General features: G+C 38.3%; 1 protein-coding gene across 4 annotated transcripts in view; it reads left to right on the top strand.

Annotated features, from left to right (window-relative positions):
• Nucleotides 1-16322, top strand: part of ARID4B (AT-rich interaction domain 4B) — a 140996-nt gene that overhangs the window by 33525 nt on the left and 91149 nt on the right. For all 4 annotated transcript variants that reach the window (XM_077813426.1, XM_077813427.1, XM_077813423.1 and 1 more), the window contains exons 3-5: nt 2121-2231; nt 13638-13703; nt 16099-16189. In XM_077813426.1, coding sequence (XP_077669552.1) covers nt 2121-2231; nt 13638-13703; nt 16099-16189 — 268 coding nt within the window. The remainder of the gene's footprint in view (nt 1-2120; nt 2232-13637; nt 13704-16098; nt 16190-16322) is intronic.

Below are 16322 nucleotides of genomic sequence, written 5' to 3'. Positions count from 1 at the left end.
CCTATCCACACCCCTGACAGGCCACCTGGGACTCCCACGCCTTTCCATCCCTCCCCCACTGTTCTCCGTCCGCTGACCATCCCTCTTCTCCCCCCCTTCCCCCAAACCTCCGCCCCATCCAACTGCCCCTGTTCCCTGTCCGTTCCCTGGGACCCCCTGCCCCTTATCCAGCCTCCCCGCTCCCTTACCATGCCACTCAGAGCACCAGGACTGGCAGCCGTAAGTAGTACACTGTAAGTAGCACATTCCTATGGGGAGCAATTTAATACACCACACCCATCGGTCCATACAGTTTCAGAATCCCGATGTGGCTCTCAGGCCAAAATGTTTGCCCACCCCTGATGTAGAGGGAATACACTTTTTCCTAAATTAACACCTGGATACACTACAAAATACAACAAGGCATCAGGCAACAAACCCTTGCTCTTGTTCAAATCTATGCACAGCACGGGGACTCTGAAGTTAGGGAGGAAGTGAGTGAGCATGTTGTGGAAGTGGCACTCCTCTCTTCCTCAGTACGTCAAGAACTACGTGGGGGCTTAGGGCCTTAGTTAATGTTAATATGGTGATATCAGTTTGCCTCAATAATATTCCTTCAATAGGGTTATTTTACCAAGTGAAGCGAAATGATGCTTACTACAGTCAGTCTTCACTAATTATACATCTGTTGGTCCCTGTAAACGAGTTCAATGTTTATTGGTCAGCAGTGGGTACACAATATTTAATACTTATAGCGCTTTCTATGCATAAAGTCCTGTACACATGCTAACTGACCTTCAGAACCAATATTTATCTCAATGGTGACTGTAGGCCTGAATCCTTAACTAACAGAAGCTTTATGCTCTACAGAAGGTGAGCTTTCAAGATTGTGAAGCAATTAGCCAGCCCACAAACATGCCAGAAAACTTTTTGTGACTGGTTAAAATGGTGTGTCCTACTCTTGTTAAGAGAAGACCTGGGAAAAAATTTTGATTGGTGTCAGGATTGTAGAAACAGGTGCTTTTCATAGGAAATCAAGTTCATATAAAGGAAAGGCTAGGACTACTATGGAGAATTAAGTGTATTGAAAGTATTCAGGACACATGCTTGAAATAATGTATCAATTTAAGAGGAAGTTTTGAGACTAATCAGTGCCATAAAATGTCTATTTTAAATAGTGAGGAGTTTAAGGAATGAATGTTAATTTAGTGAGCACAGTAGGCATCAAACAAAAAGGTATGTTATATCAGAGAGCAGATGACACATTATAAAGTGCCCCTTGAGGTTTTGTAGGTAAGGTTGAACTGACTTTTCTCTTGAAGCAGGGATTCATCCGCTTCTGTATAAAGAATTCAGCATATCCTCAAATTATAAAATCTTACTGAATATATAGAATGTGGTATGTATTTGTGGCTTAAATGCTAAAGGTCCTCTTCCAGCCCCCAAAGACAAGGGCTTCAGTCTGGCTCATTCCCAGCACACTAGGAATTTATATTTTTAAGTTCAGGTTCTTTTCTGGGGCTCAGTAGAAAAAAGATCTTTGTGCGTCTTCCTCCAAGAAAATAGATTAGGTATGGTAGTCATACGTTCCCAAGACCTTCCACTGGAATATGTGGAATGGCCATCTAACTGATGTAGCAGTAGCTGATGTCAGTAGTATGTGTCTGCCTATGTGTGTTCACATGGGATAGGTTCGAGCATGGGTAGTCGTGTAGGCTTAGATAAGACCTACAGCATTTCCATAAAGTAATCTTATTAGTCTGATATTTACCTTTTTAAGTTAGGAAAGTTTGGGGGTATGAAGAAGCTGTAAACATTCCTATAATCTTTTAAAGGTATCAGTATTTGCAAGAAATTTAAGGGGGTATTTTCTAATTTAGATTTTTACTATCCGCAAAAGAGCATTCACCACAGACTTTGGACACACTTGACAAATTTAAAACAGACTAACAGTTGACCTACTGAGAGCACTACCCCAGCCACACCAAGCTTATTACTGTTGGAGGGTGTCCCCACCCTTCCCCAATTACAGCCATTATGTTTCTGTTATAGCTGTAATATCAATCATCTTGTGTTTGAGGACTGATAGTCATGGAAGTGTTTGGGAGATTAAAGGCACCTTCTGTTCCTCTCTCTTCCAGGCCATTGATGAGCCTCCATATTTGACAGTGGGCACTGATGTGAGTGCTAAATATAGAGGAGCCTTCTGTGAGGCCAAGATCAAGACAGCAAAAAGACTCGTCAAAGTCAAGGTATGTAGTTTTCCTGTTAATTTTTCAGAAAAATTAATGGATATTCTGATTGCCATAACATGCAGATACACTTTACTCATGATACACTCAAGGGGCTTAGTCACACCCACTACTCAACTCCCCTTCCATGCTGACTGGCACTGAAAAAAGGTGTGGCATTTAGGGCTCCTGCATGTGATACCTAACCATCCCTTCAGGAGCATCATGCCTATTTCTTTTCTACAGGCAGTGTTTTCAGTCGTTCTTCCTGTGATATTCCTTTATGCCTGCCTCCCACACTGTGGCCTCTAAAGCCACAGGCTGGTCGTACAGTTATAGTCTTGGGACTTGTCTAAGCAAATAGTTAGTGTATGTATGAAGTAAATGTGCCTCATACTAGCTTGCCAGACCCTAGGGGACTGTGTGGACCCTGCTGATGCTCATTAAAGGGTCCCCCATGTATTTTATCTACTTCCACTTTGAAAGACATGCTTTTGCATTCCAACTTGGCATGTACTATCTGTTTGTATAGACAAGCCTTAAGATAATGAGATGTAGTTCATTTTACATTTATTTTTCCATATTTAGACTTTTACAGGTAGGTTTAAGGCAGTGCTTTTTAGGAACACATGACTTTGCCATTTAGCAGACTACTACTGCTTCAGAGAAAGGAGAGGCCTCTTCCATCTTCAGATGAAGCATCTAGTTAACTGTTAAATGCTATTCATATGTGGACAGGAATTCCTTCCTGATCCCTAAGCTGTCCAGTTGGTAGTCGAAGCAATCAGTAAAAAGCAGATACAGTCTATATGTATGTTGTAGAGGGAATACACAGTATAGCTTTTAAAGACTTTTACAAAATTGTTAAAATACAACTAGAAGTATAGAGGGCAATTTCTGGACCTGTCTTGAGCAGTTAAGTCTATTATCGATCATCTAAGTTTGTGTGTTTGGATAATTGTACTAGGAAAGCGCCTGCTCAAGTTTTCTTATCCATGCCTATGAAAAGCGCAGTGGAGAAAGCTAGGAGGGATCAAGAATTAAGGAAAACTCAGTGCTGTAATACTATCTGTTGCTAAATTGCATCTGAGCTATTGTGACAAAACACTTAATTGAATAATGAATCTTCAAGAAAATGTTTTTGCCACTATAGCTCAGCTGAAATCTAGGAGCAGAATATTACAGTACTGAGCTTTTCCAAATGTGCTCCTGATCCCTGCTAGATCCCTCCATTGGGTTGCATGGTTGGAATAAATGAAACACCAAAGTAAGTTTTCATCGTTGTTGTAGTGAGCACTTGATTGTTTTCTGCTATTACTGACTTGGATTATAAAGTGTTTGACTCCAGTTGCATGACTTACCTCTGTATAGACAGCCACTGCCTTAGGCTCTCAGCTGGTGTCTGCTGTAATGGTAGACAGCTAACACTCATCCAAAATATAGGGTGTATTTTAAAAAAAACTTTAACGAAATATGGTGCCAACAGAACAGTTCACAAAGTTGTTGCAACATGAACAGTTTAAGGATTTCTCCTCCAGTTTAGTGAAATCTGTTAGGAAAGCCCTCCAGTGTCCCTAAGCATTTAATATAATTTGACTTTATTTATTAAAAGTGTGCATTTACAGAGTGGATTAGACATTCTGTAAAAGGAAGCTGCCTTCAGTATGAACAAACAATGGGTGGAAAGTGTAAACTTACACCTTATTGATCTCTATGAAATGATAGACACAGGAAAGGCAGCGAGGGTGGGATATAAGTGAGACCCACTAGCCTGTGCTATGAAGACCTTCCATAAAAAATTATCACAAAACAGATTTTATGGCCTGACGATTACCTGAAGCATCTCCTGAAAGTGGTAGAATAAATTTTGTTGCCTCTGTCTTATTTTATTAACATCTGAAAACATCCATCACCTGCCCCAGTTAGTCTTAATAAAACCGTTTTATACAAGAACTACAAGGACATTTTAATATGGATAATGTCAGGTTCACATAGGCTGAGGCAGAATTTAACACAAGGGGCAATAAACTGTAATTTAGTTAATCTGAGATGTTGGTGTGCATAGTTGTGACAGGTGCAGTCATAGCAGGACCAAAGGATGCAGTAGGCTGAAGTGACTCCATCTCCACCAACTGTCTCGTGAATGTGATAAGCAACTATGTAAAAGTAGCTCCACTTGAACCCTCAAAACAATGATCTACTACACTGTAACCTGTGAGGAGCTGCCAAAGCCTGCACACATGCTCTGGTCAGATCTGCCTATAGCATGTGTACAAGGAAGAGTACTGCCCTGACCCTCTGAACTACCATTGCCTTAAGATCCTGTGGGAAGGACTAAACTCCACTCATTAGTTTTTGTGTGATTAACACAATGGAATCATAGTTACAGATCACATTCTAGGCTGAATTTTGGTTTTTTTTTTTTTTTTAACTTAAAGGATTCTTATATTTTTCATTCTAGTAGTCATATTTTTAAATGGCGTTTGCTGGGTTATTTCTTTAACAGCACCACTGAGTTTAAAACTATTAAATATAATTAAGTACAGGAATTGTGTTAGAAGTAAAATAAAAATCTTGACTTGCAGTTTCTGTAAGGTTTCCAGCCTGCCTTGATAAATAGCCACTACCACTAAGTAATATTTTCTTTGAGTGGTAGCTTTATACAACTTTCACTGCATGCAATTCAACCACACTGGGCTAGTGCATAAAAACCTGAAAGTGAAATAGACTAGAAACTTACTATAAATAGATGATACTAACTTATCTTTATGGTCTGAACTACCATGATTGTTAGCTTCCTGGGTCAGTGATTGTCTCTTCACTACACATTTATGCAGTCCTAGGACAGTCGAGTCCCAGTACCTATTTGGGACCTTTAAGTGCTACAGCAGTGCAAGAAGTTAAAATAGACTAAAGTAAAATAGTGATGTTCCTAAGTCTATTTTAAATTTGAGATGTTTAACAAATAAGGAGTTTAAAAAGTTCTTTAATCTAACAGTGATGCCTAATTTTCCCAAAAGTTATTCAACTCTTTCTGGCACACTCTTGATTTTTAAAGATTTTCAGCTGACACTTGGCCATATGGGAATTTTTCATCACTAGCTGACTGCTTCTGAATTTTTTTTGGTAGCCACATTTTTCCCTACCCCCAGTTGTAGCCTCTTTTCCAGTCTCCTATCACACATAAGGGAGTCATCTTCATTTTAAGCAATTCTACCTTCCTTACCAGGGAAATCAAAATTATCTTTATAACATGAATTTTAGCTTTGAGATTCTGTTTAAATGTCATCAGCATGGTCTATTTTACATAATTCGTGTAGGAAGGTAGCAACAGGCTTTTCAGGGCTAGAAATGACTTACTTGCTATATAACAAGTAGCTTTAGCTGTTCTCTTTTTCTCTCCTCCCCATTTAACTTAGTGGTGTATTTCTAGAAGCGGTTGTAGGTCTTGTATAAAAAAATTCCTGTATAAAAGGCACAAGAACTTAACATAATTCAAGTTTTTTAGCAAAGAACCATTATTTCTGCATCAACTTCCATTCAACTCAGTAAACTGAATTAAATATTAAAGCAAATAATCAGTTCAGTATTTTTTGTTAATGGTATTGAAGTCATTTTTGGAATGTCTCACTTTTACACTTCCCCCAACTCTTATGGGTGCTACAGAATTTTGTAACAGTGCAATCGTATTATAGATATTGAAGTGGGAGACAGCTGAGATTTGGAGCAGTTTGGGCTTCTGAAAGGTGTAGGAGGCAGTGAAGTTTCATGGTTCAAAAAGCAGAGGCTTTTGGAATGGAGATGGTGGCTCATTTCCTCCCCCCTCCCACAAGATAGGGTTGGGCATGAACTTAGTTTTACCCAGTTCTCCCATCTTTACCCTATCACCAATATAAACTGCTGCACCCAAAGCTAAGCATGTTAGTTGAAGGTTTTAGTGATCATTTTTTAAGTAGTTATGACATGTAAATAATCTTGTTAGTTAGTGCCTAATTAAGTTAGTTAGTGCCTAATTAAGATGAATGAAGGCAGTTCATACTTCGAGCTATTTTTCCAGCTAGTTCAGTTAGACTTGACACACCATTGCTCAAGTAATTTTCTTCCCAGCAGTGAAGGCTAGAAACTTAATTTTTAAAAAAAAGTTAGATTTTTTTCTTCCAAAACCTCTGGCAAGGGGTCGTTTCTTTAAGTAGTTTGTTAGCATTAAACACAAGGCCTCCTGCATGTCAAGTTCCTGGACCATTAATTGTTGGTACATCTACACTGAATTATAAAAAACCCAAATACAATATTATGTATACAGATAACTTCATGACTATCTTCCTTCGTTTACCCTTTTGTAAGTAGGATACAACAGTTTAAGTTCCTCCTGGTGAATGTGGTGTTTCCAGTCTGTCCAGATACCTGCTTTGTCTGGAACTACAGTCTTAAACAGTCACAACTGAAATTAGACTGCTTGCATGTTGAAGTACAAGGGATCCATCCTATCATTCATACTTGTACAGAAACCATAGTACCTGAGTTTCTCCAAGTTTTACAAATATGGGGTTAAGAATTAGTCTTCAAGAAAGCTACCTGCTTCAGAATATTTCCATCTTACACAAAGTGCAGTGAGTATGTGTGACAGGGTTTGAGGGTGTAAATCCAGGCCATTAAGAGGTTGTATCACCACTTGCTGTTGCTACTCTTGATGCCTGTCTGTGCTTTGCTGCTGTAGCTCCCAGCCTGGGATGCTCACAATCAGCCTACAGGCATGCAGATCACACCTTGAGTGTCTGTGTGCCAGACAGCCCTGGTTCAGCAGCTCTGACATCAGCAGCCTGTCTACAATCCCACTTTGACTTCAACTGCAAGGTGACCCCCACACACCCCTACACCCAGATTTCTCCAAAATCATGTGCTCTGCAATGTCCAACCCTCTCCCGAACATTTTAGAGGAACAAACAAACCATATTATTTCTCTGAAGACACGAAAGCATATCGCTGCTCAATAACTTTATTGGGGTAAATACTCCCCTTCATTTAAATAGTACACTGAGTTGGTTTATAGTAAAAATAAAATTTATTAACAACAGGACATAGGTTAAGTGATGCCAAGTAAAAAGAATAAAGTTAGAAAGGATTAAAAACCCCCAAAATGTGAAAATATGCATCTAAAAGTCTGAAACTTAATCCAGCAAGATGTACAGGCTTTGTGCAAGATGGCTTCTCTCACCAGTCTCCCTTCTTCCTAGCCATGGCTGACTTTCTCTCAGTCAGGAAGTTCCAGAAAAGCACAAGGGGCTGACTTCCCTTGTCTTCCTAGGTGAAAAGATCTTTGCCTAAACAGGTTTCTTACCTATATTTAGTTTCAGAGACTTCAACCCCCCTTTGGTTGAAGGACCCATCTTTCTCAGTTCCTAAGAGTGCCTTTCCCTTGTGTCTGTCTAGTAATGGATGCCAAAGATGGTCTTTGGTCTTTGCTTAACTTCAGGGTGGATTTGATTTAAATCAGATAGATTTAAATCATTATTAAATCACTAGTCCGGAAGACTCAGTTTAATCATGGATTTCGGCATAAAAGTGCATTCTTGTGGGTTGTTATAACCTTAATACATATTCTTCACAACTCAGAGATAGATGTATAGGCTTCATTTTTAGAAGGTACACTCTGTACATTTTTAAAGTGATTTATTTTGAAAACTTTTCAGATTAGTTTTACAGTTATATCAGAAAATGAATAATTGTTCGGTTATTTAATTTACAAAAGGTAATTGAAGCAGATATTTATGAAGTCATTGGGAGGTGAACGATCTCCAATTCAACAGGTTAATCATTAATATTTGGATGATTTTCTTCCCGTGCTGTATGAAGAGGAGAACATCACCAGACAGACATTTAAATTGTTTTATTTAACTAAAACAACAACATTATGTATTCTGTATTTTTTTCTTCAACAGCACACATATAATATTTTAACAAAACAAGCATATACATTTTGAATTTAGTTAAACATTCAAGTATTTTAAAATCAGGTTTGTTTTTGTTAAAATTGTTTTTAACTAAAATAGTTAAATGAAATATTTAAAAAAAAGACAAAACCCAAAAATCGACTATGTCAGCCAGGTCAACATGAGAAACTTAAAATATTGGCTTCTGCAGCTAACTCAGTTGTCTTCACCTTCATTTTCCTGTTTGTTCATAATCTGGAAAAGAAAAACAAGCTTTCCTGCTTTTTCAGGACCTAAACAATTTCTCAATTTGGAATGAATTAGTCCAAAGGAAGAAAATATTCTTTCTATACCGGCAGAAGAAGCTACTGCTGTTAAAAGTGAGATTATCACTTCAACAGTCTCTAAATACAAGTGCTTAAGTGACTTCCACCAGTTCACTGGTGTGACTTTCTTTAAATCATCATCAGCAAACATATATTTCTTGAATGGTTCACCCTTAGGGCTGAAGTTTATTATAGTTGGCGACATGGAGGGATGATTTATGGATGTCCATGTCATAGCCAACTCCTCGTCTTCAGCAGTTAAGGTTTGACCATGGTACTGAGTATTGAGAATATTTGCAAGAAAATGAGCTGGAGATAGTGCTTGTCCAATTCATTTTTTTAATGCTTGTAATTTAACTGTCATTGCTCATTGCTCTTTTTAAGATCTCACTCAGTTCCTTCCAGATTTCAACAGCATGAGCAATAAAACAGCTATTTCCTTGCATTTTGTTCAAGGCTACAGAAATAGGCTTCAGGGTACTCAATATGTGTTCAACATTTCTCTTAAGCCCAATGTTGAGAGCTTCAGCTGTGACTGTGAACAAAATCGTGAAAAAATAAATGGCACTAACTGTCATCAGATTAGGCCAGTTCTTAATATAGTGCTCAAAACAGTCCACTACTGAGTTTCATCACACGTCTTGTGGGAGAGTTAGCTTGGTTCCTTCCACTTTTTTCAGAGCAGCTGCTGCAAAGTGGTAGTTACGGAAGTATTTTGCAATTTGAACAACATTAGCCTTTGTTTCTGGAACACTGAATTCTTTAGCTAGGAGATGCATCAAATGAGCACTGCAACCGTATGTTATTAGCTTGGGACTCTCTTCACTCTCTTCTAAATAATTTCTTCTCATCTTGGATACATTTGCAGCATTGTCTGTGACCAAGCTGTATACTAGACATTTGAATTTTTTTCCACAGTTTGTTATAGCTTTTACTGCTGCTACTTGTAAGTATTCTGCTGTATGTGCATTTCCTGATATATCGATGATTTCTGTAAGGAAGACATTCCCTTCTTCTGTTGTCACACAAGCACATACAACAGGATCATTGTGGACATTGCTCCACCCATCAAGACTCAGGTTAACAATTTCATCCTTTAGACCTTTTGCACACTGCACAATTTCTCTTTCATACACTTTATCCAGCAATTTGCCTGTGACATCTGTTCTGTTGGGTGGACTGTATCCTGGTCTTAATGACTGAACCATGTTAATGAAGTGTGGGTTCTCAGTCATATGGAAAGGAGAGCTTACTGCAGAAACAAACCGGGCAATTTTTTCATCAGTTACCTCTTTTTGTAATCTGCTGGTTCTTATATCTATGGTTGTTTCTGGATGATCGAGATTTTTTTTTCTTTTTGCTACAGGTGATATACTGTGGCTATGTGACTATAAGATGTGACAGAAACACTATTCATTGGCAGATAACTCTGAAACTGTAGAAAATGATGGTGATCTTGAAGGTGGATAGTCTTCAGAATCCTGTATGTTGACAATGGATTCTGCTAAACAAAATAAGTCAATGCAGTTATTTAATTATTACCACCATACTGCTCATTTAGTATTACTCATTGCATTCACTGACACTCAGTACTATTACTTTAAAGGTGAAATTGTAAAAGGAAGATCTGCCTATTTCAGCTATTTTTTTTTATCACAACTGTATCTAAAATGATAGTACCATAGAGTAACAACTATATTTTTTGCTCAAACTTGAGAATTCAAGAATAGTCCAGAAGGAAGACAGGCAGTCCTTAAGAAAGGAGTATGAAATAAAAAATAGTTTACCAACCCGAAGATCCTGCCTGTTCAGACATGTTCCTTTCATCATCTTCAATGCAGCTTCCTCCTGAGAAGGAACATTTCTCATGATGTTGTTTCATTCAGGCAACCAGGCCTTACATTTCTTTGTTGCACTGTTTGCATTTTGCACACATGCCTGTCTTACCCACAGGTAGAGGAACTTCATTAAAATATTCCCAAACTGGGTCTCTTTTACAGCCTGCTGCCATTATAGGTTTTCCCTTCTAGTGAGAGAATGGTATGGTAGATCTCAAATCAATGAAGGCTACACTCAGAAAGACCTCAAGACTTCTGGAATGTGCTGCTTAAACAGTTTCACTTTTGTTTCTATTGCCTTCTCACATTTATCTCCAGACTTCTTCTCCTTGTCCAGATCTGTTCCACCCCCAATAATCTTCCATTCATTGCACTTTTTGAAACTTTGCACTTTTAAAGAGAGGTAAGGGATTGACTCTGTGTACACAAATTTGCAGAGGGACAATAGGGTTGAGGTCTGTTATTTCTCACTTTTATATATTATTCATTTTAAAATGTTTTTGCTGTTAACAAGCATATTATCTCTGGAGACACAAATCCACAGTTTGAGAACTGCAAACCTAAGCATCTCTGATGGTATCTTCTAGACCGAGCACTGAGTCTCATTGGGTAGATAGATTAACCTAAATAATCTATACAGAAGCCCCTGGAACCCAATAAGATTGGGTCCCTAAGCCATGAACTATTAGAACTCATTTACAAAAATTTTCTTAAACATTATATGAATATATTGTCTCATACTATAGAATTAGAATTTATAATCCCTATTCCATGATGAGATACCTTTGAGCTACAATGTATCTTAATTACAACTATCTTTAGATAGATTTTTTTCCTCAAAAAAAGCATTTTATGCAAAAAATCTGATTTAAATTAAAAAAAATCCGACTTTTTTTTATTTTTTAGTAAAAATCATTGATTTTTATCCACCCTACTTATCTTCCAAAGTTCAATGAGTTTTTTTCAAGAGGCAGGATGATCTCATGCTGTTTTTTCCCTCCTGTGGGTTTCCCATGCCCTGCAGATAAATGGAGCTTCCATTGTTTAATGCCACCATTCTTAATTTATGTAGGAGACAGGTAAATAGCTGCCTTCTCTCCTATCTGGAAGACTGTGCAACCTAATATCAGTGAATATCCATAATTCTTTGTCTGGTGTTAATACATATAATTCACGGTATTAATCATTAGCACGCCATAGGCTCTGAGAAAAGACCTCACTCTGTATACAATATTTCTGTATTATAAAAAGTGTATAGTCTGCTGATTTAGTTGTTCATCAGTTGAGGTTCATCCCCTGGCTGTATAGACTAGTAAATCTTTACAACATATTCTTTGAAAGGTAAAACCGAGACCAAACTTCTTTCTCTCCAGCTGGTTGTAGACACAATGCTATCTCCTCTCCCATTTGTTAGTATGAAGTTTGCCTCCATCCCTTGTTTGCTTGATGGGTCTGTTTAGGCAATATGTAAATACATTCTCATGGTCTTTCAAAGTACTTTGGAAGTAACTCCCAGGTGGGGAAAACACATTTCTTTGTCTAGTTCACACCTGTTTACCAACTCCTCCTGGCATGACTGGTTTAAAAACACACTTCAGTCATAACCCTAGTATATATTCATAACTAAGGCTACGTTTTAGTCACAGGTATTTTTAGTAAAAGTCACGGGCAGTAAACAAAAATTCACGGCCCGTGACCTGTCCATGACTATTACTATATACCCCTGACTAAAACTTGGGGGTGGGGTCTGCCCGGAGGCGCTGCGTATGCTGGGGGAGGGCAGCCCAGGTGGTGAGGGGAGGCGGGGGTCGGCACGCTGACCGGAACCCCTGCTGGTGCTGAGGGGAGAGGTTGGCAGGGCCGGCTGGCTCCTTACCTGGCTCAGCGCCTCCTGGTCTCCATCCCCTCGGTCGCTGACCAGGGTCATCGGCAGACTCAGGCCTCGACGGCTCCACCCTGGTCACTGTAAGGGCAGTGGTCGGCCTCGGCCTGGGAGTTCAGCTCCTCGCCAAGGAGGGGTGACTTCCATGACTTCCAGGACAAACTTGCAGCCTTATTCATAACTCTTAATACCCACAGCGTATATACATTACACAAGAATATTAATGATCAGTGAGTTATTAGTTTTTAAATGATACCTCAAGGCATATTCTGTATAAAGATTATTACAAGTGTATGTATGGTCTGAATACAGGGGTGCTTAGTGTCAAGGTGCCAGACCAGTGACACTCAGCATGAAGAGGCAGAATGCAAAGTAGTTTGATTCACCTGAACTATACATTTCTGTGCTTCATAAAGTCTATTTAAATGTTTTAGTGTTTGCAGTTAAGAAAACTGCACTACTCATGATTCCCTACCCACCAAAAAAGAAATTAACTCTAGCTTACCTAAGTATTTTTCCCCTGAGCAACATATGCATATATGCAATATATGCATATATGCAACATATGCATGCATAGAATAAAACATTGTTGCCATACACCCAAACAGTCCTCCAAGATTGCATGGTATTTACCTTTAAAGGGACAATGACAACTTAACACCCCTCCGAAAGTTTACCTCGGCTTTGTCTTCACTACACAGCTTTTAGCTTAAAAGTTGGGCAGTGTAAACGCTGTTCGTGGGCACGTGCTTCCACCCCCTACGAGCGGGGTTTGTGTTGTCAACAAGAAAACACTCCTGGCGGCAAAACTTTTGTCTTTCGGGGGGGGGAGGTGCTTTTTTAAGTGGCAGTGTAGACAAAGCCTGACTGTTCCAAGTAACACTTAAGATCACCAACTGAGAGGCTAGAGAATTCTGTTCAGTTTGTGCATAAAGCATGTTGTCTATAGCCACTTTTACCACGTCCCCACATAGTTTCCTCTGTTATACATGTATCTTTCACTCAACAATGGGGAGAGAAACAAAACAAAAGTGAGATTGTAAAACCATAAACTGAGGCCAGGAGTACAATCTGAAGCTATTTTTTTAAAGTTATAAATTTAAATAGAACCATTGCTTTAAGGACTATGTTTTGGGTCTAAATATGTTGACTTTATCCTTTTATTTCACTGATCAACCATTTTAGATTGCACCAGTTAAAATCTTTATGCAAAGTTTTATTTTTTTTTACGGTGTTTCTTTGCACCAAGGTCACTTGCAAAATAACTTCTTGGAAGTGTTTAAAGTTATCTTGTAAAAAATATCTGGGTGACAGAGCTTCAGGAAATTGAACAGCAACAGGAGACTGGTTGAATACAAGATGAAAATTGGAGAAAAAGGAGTGCTTACGCTTTTATGTACTTGCGCTGTTCAACTGTATCAAGTGATTGTTAGTTGAATTATATTTTCTAGGTAACATTTAGACATGATTCTTCAACAGTGGAAGTTCAGGATGACCACATAAAGGGCCCATTAAAGGTAATACATTTTTTGAATTTCAGTAGAATTTATTCAGTCATTTATTAAAATGTGTTGATAGTTATGCCTATCTAAGGTTACACTTTTTTCCTTTTTGGGAATACTGATTAGCCAGATAAATGTCTTTCTATAGGAATGAGAATTTAAAGAGTTTTTAAATATGTAGGGTATGATATGGAAAAATGTGGGTGGTCTGAACATAGTCCTGCTATGACATAAGCCTGTTCCATTGCCCATTGCAAAGAGCGAAACCCAGCACTGCCAGTGTAGAGTGACAAGGTATAAAGGTCATTTGTTTAGCAGATTCCCTGCTAACCACAGGGGGAAGGTTAACAAGAAACTGGCCATCACCCTGAATATTAAGTAGTTATAGCTGATTCATTTAAGATTTCTACCCTGCCTCCAGGGGAGAAAACAAAGCTGGTTCCTCAGTTTAAGTGCTTGGTCACAAATCTTTTTTGACCAGCTTGCAGATGTTTTGATGCCTTCCTACCAGAAGTGGAGTAATTGTTAAATCACACACCTAATTTCCTTTTTTATGTGGGCTCCTTTAAGAGCATGAGGGATGTCCCTGTTTCCCTGGAAAAATCCTAGAGCCACACTTATTAGTTCCCCAGTTTTACAAAAGCCTTATCCAAACAAAGTTGCACGAGTTTGTCTGTTTAGACTCCTTTTGTTAAACTGGTGCAAATGCCTGTGTGGACACTCTTAAAAAAATTAACCCTTGTTTATGTTGATTTAACTTTATTCTCTACCAAATCAAGAGATGTTAAATTGATAAGTCAATGTTAAATTGATTTTAGTATCCACAGGCATTTGCAGTAGTTTAAACCTGTCCTTACAGATTTTAGTATCTATATCAACTTTGTTTAGTTCAGCCCTAAATGCTCTCTAGATTATGAAAGTAAGTCATGTTTATTCACAATTTTAATAGGGTTGGGTCCTGCTACTAGGCGAGAACTAAGACTGACATGCTTATGCCCTAACTTTTGTTGAAGCTTTGTGCATCTATACAGAGCCAGAATTGAGAATTGGCATGTCACAAGGCTTGAAGGTTTTTAAACATTGAAAAAGTTTCAAATATCATTCAGGGGGTGGATGTCAGCAAACTAGCCAGCTTTCTGGCTAAAGATGATGCAGAAACAAACAATCAAACAGCTTACCAAGGATCACATACTGGTAACCAACCTTGCAAGAGGAACCAGGCCAGTAATCCTAGGTGAACATGACACATTGATAGGTTGAATTTTTAAAAACTGAGCAGTGCAACAAGACACTCTAAGGGTTTCCACACTACAGGCAAGGAATTTAAAGAAATAGGTCTTGTTGACTATTTTACTGAGTCAATTTACTCAATTTTTACTAGAAGTAAAGACTTGTATAGTAGTGGGAGAATGAACTTACGTTTTAGGGATGGGACTTTTGTAAGAAGTACAACTATGACCACTTGCCAAAGTTTAAGTACAGGAATTTGTCAAAATATAAAATACACATTAGTCACATTCTTTCAACTTTAATATTTCAGTGTAAGCCGGTTTATATGGATTTTAGGTTTCAAATACCAATTCAGATAATCTTCCTCTGGAAATGTTTAGTGACAGCTTTTTTTTTTTTTTTAAGAGGATCCTACTGGCTCAGATCTTCCAATGAAGTGTTGTTTGATGAAAGGAAAACCACTTCTTACCTCTACCTCATAGGGCCTACACCTCCCTCTCTGTGTTCAACAAAACACAGAAGCAGATAGGATAGTAAAGAGAAGAATAAAAGTGGACAGAAGGCATGAGTAGTAGAGGAACAGTATTGAAGGAAGCTGCAAAGCAAAAATGGTTGACGTGATTTGTCTTTTGCAAAGACTAGTGGGGAGAATAGGCTTATAGTGCTCTCCGTCTCTCGATCTTCATATTGCCGCCTTCCTCTGGAGGTGAAGGGGATGTGAGCATTCAGTGCATAACTGTTAGGCTTTTTGGCTTGAAGCTAAGACGTTTGATTGGTTCTGATTTTAGTCACTGTTGCTTTGGAAAAAACTCAGCTGGATGGTTTGAACTGGCAAGCTGTTATACAAGAGAATGACATCACTCAAAACAGTTCTTATTCCCCACTTGCTGGCAGCAAAGAAAGAACCATATTCAGTTATCTGGATTGGTTTGGAAAAATAAAGTAACAAATTTACAAATATAATTTTGAGCGAAGGTAAAAGGTAAAGTATATTTAACTGTGCAAAACTAGAAATTCAGTGCACCTGAGGAACACAAGATTGCACCTGTTCTAAGCAAAGTATTTTTAGCATCTTACCCTTATTAAGATTTGCTGATTTTAAAATATTTTTCAGTCCTAATTGAGATGAATTATCTGTTTGAAAGTTCTCAAAAGTTAAGTAGCTTTTATATTATTTTAGGTAGGATCTGTTGTAGAAGTAAAGAATCCAGATGGAACTTACCAGGAAGCTGTCATCAACAAATTAACAGATGCAAGTTGGTATACTGTAGGTAAGAGAAATGGATAACTATGTCCTCAAACTGGAAAGTACACATCAGAAAAATATCACCACTTATCCAAAGATTATCAACACTTGATCTGTTTTAAATTTGAGAAAATGCCTTTGGGCTATAAATGTATTTA

Source organism: Eretmochelys imbricata, chromosome 3 (genome assembly GCF_965152235.1).
Source record: "Eretmochelys imbricata isolate rEreImb1 chromosome 3, rEreImb1.hap1, whole genome shotgun sequence".
Taxonomy (NCBI): domain Eukaryota; kingdom Metazoa; phylum Chordata; order Testudines; family Cheloniidae; genus Eretmochelys; species Eretmochelys imbricata.
This window is presented reverse-complemented; position numbering and strand designations above follow the sequence as displayed.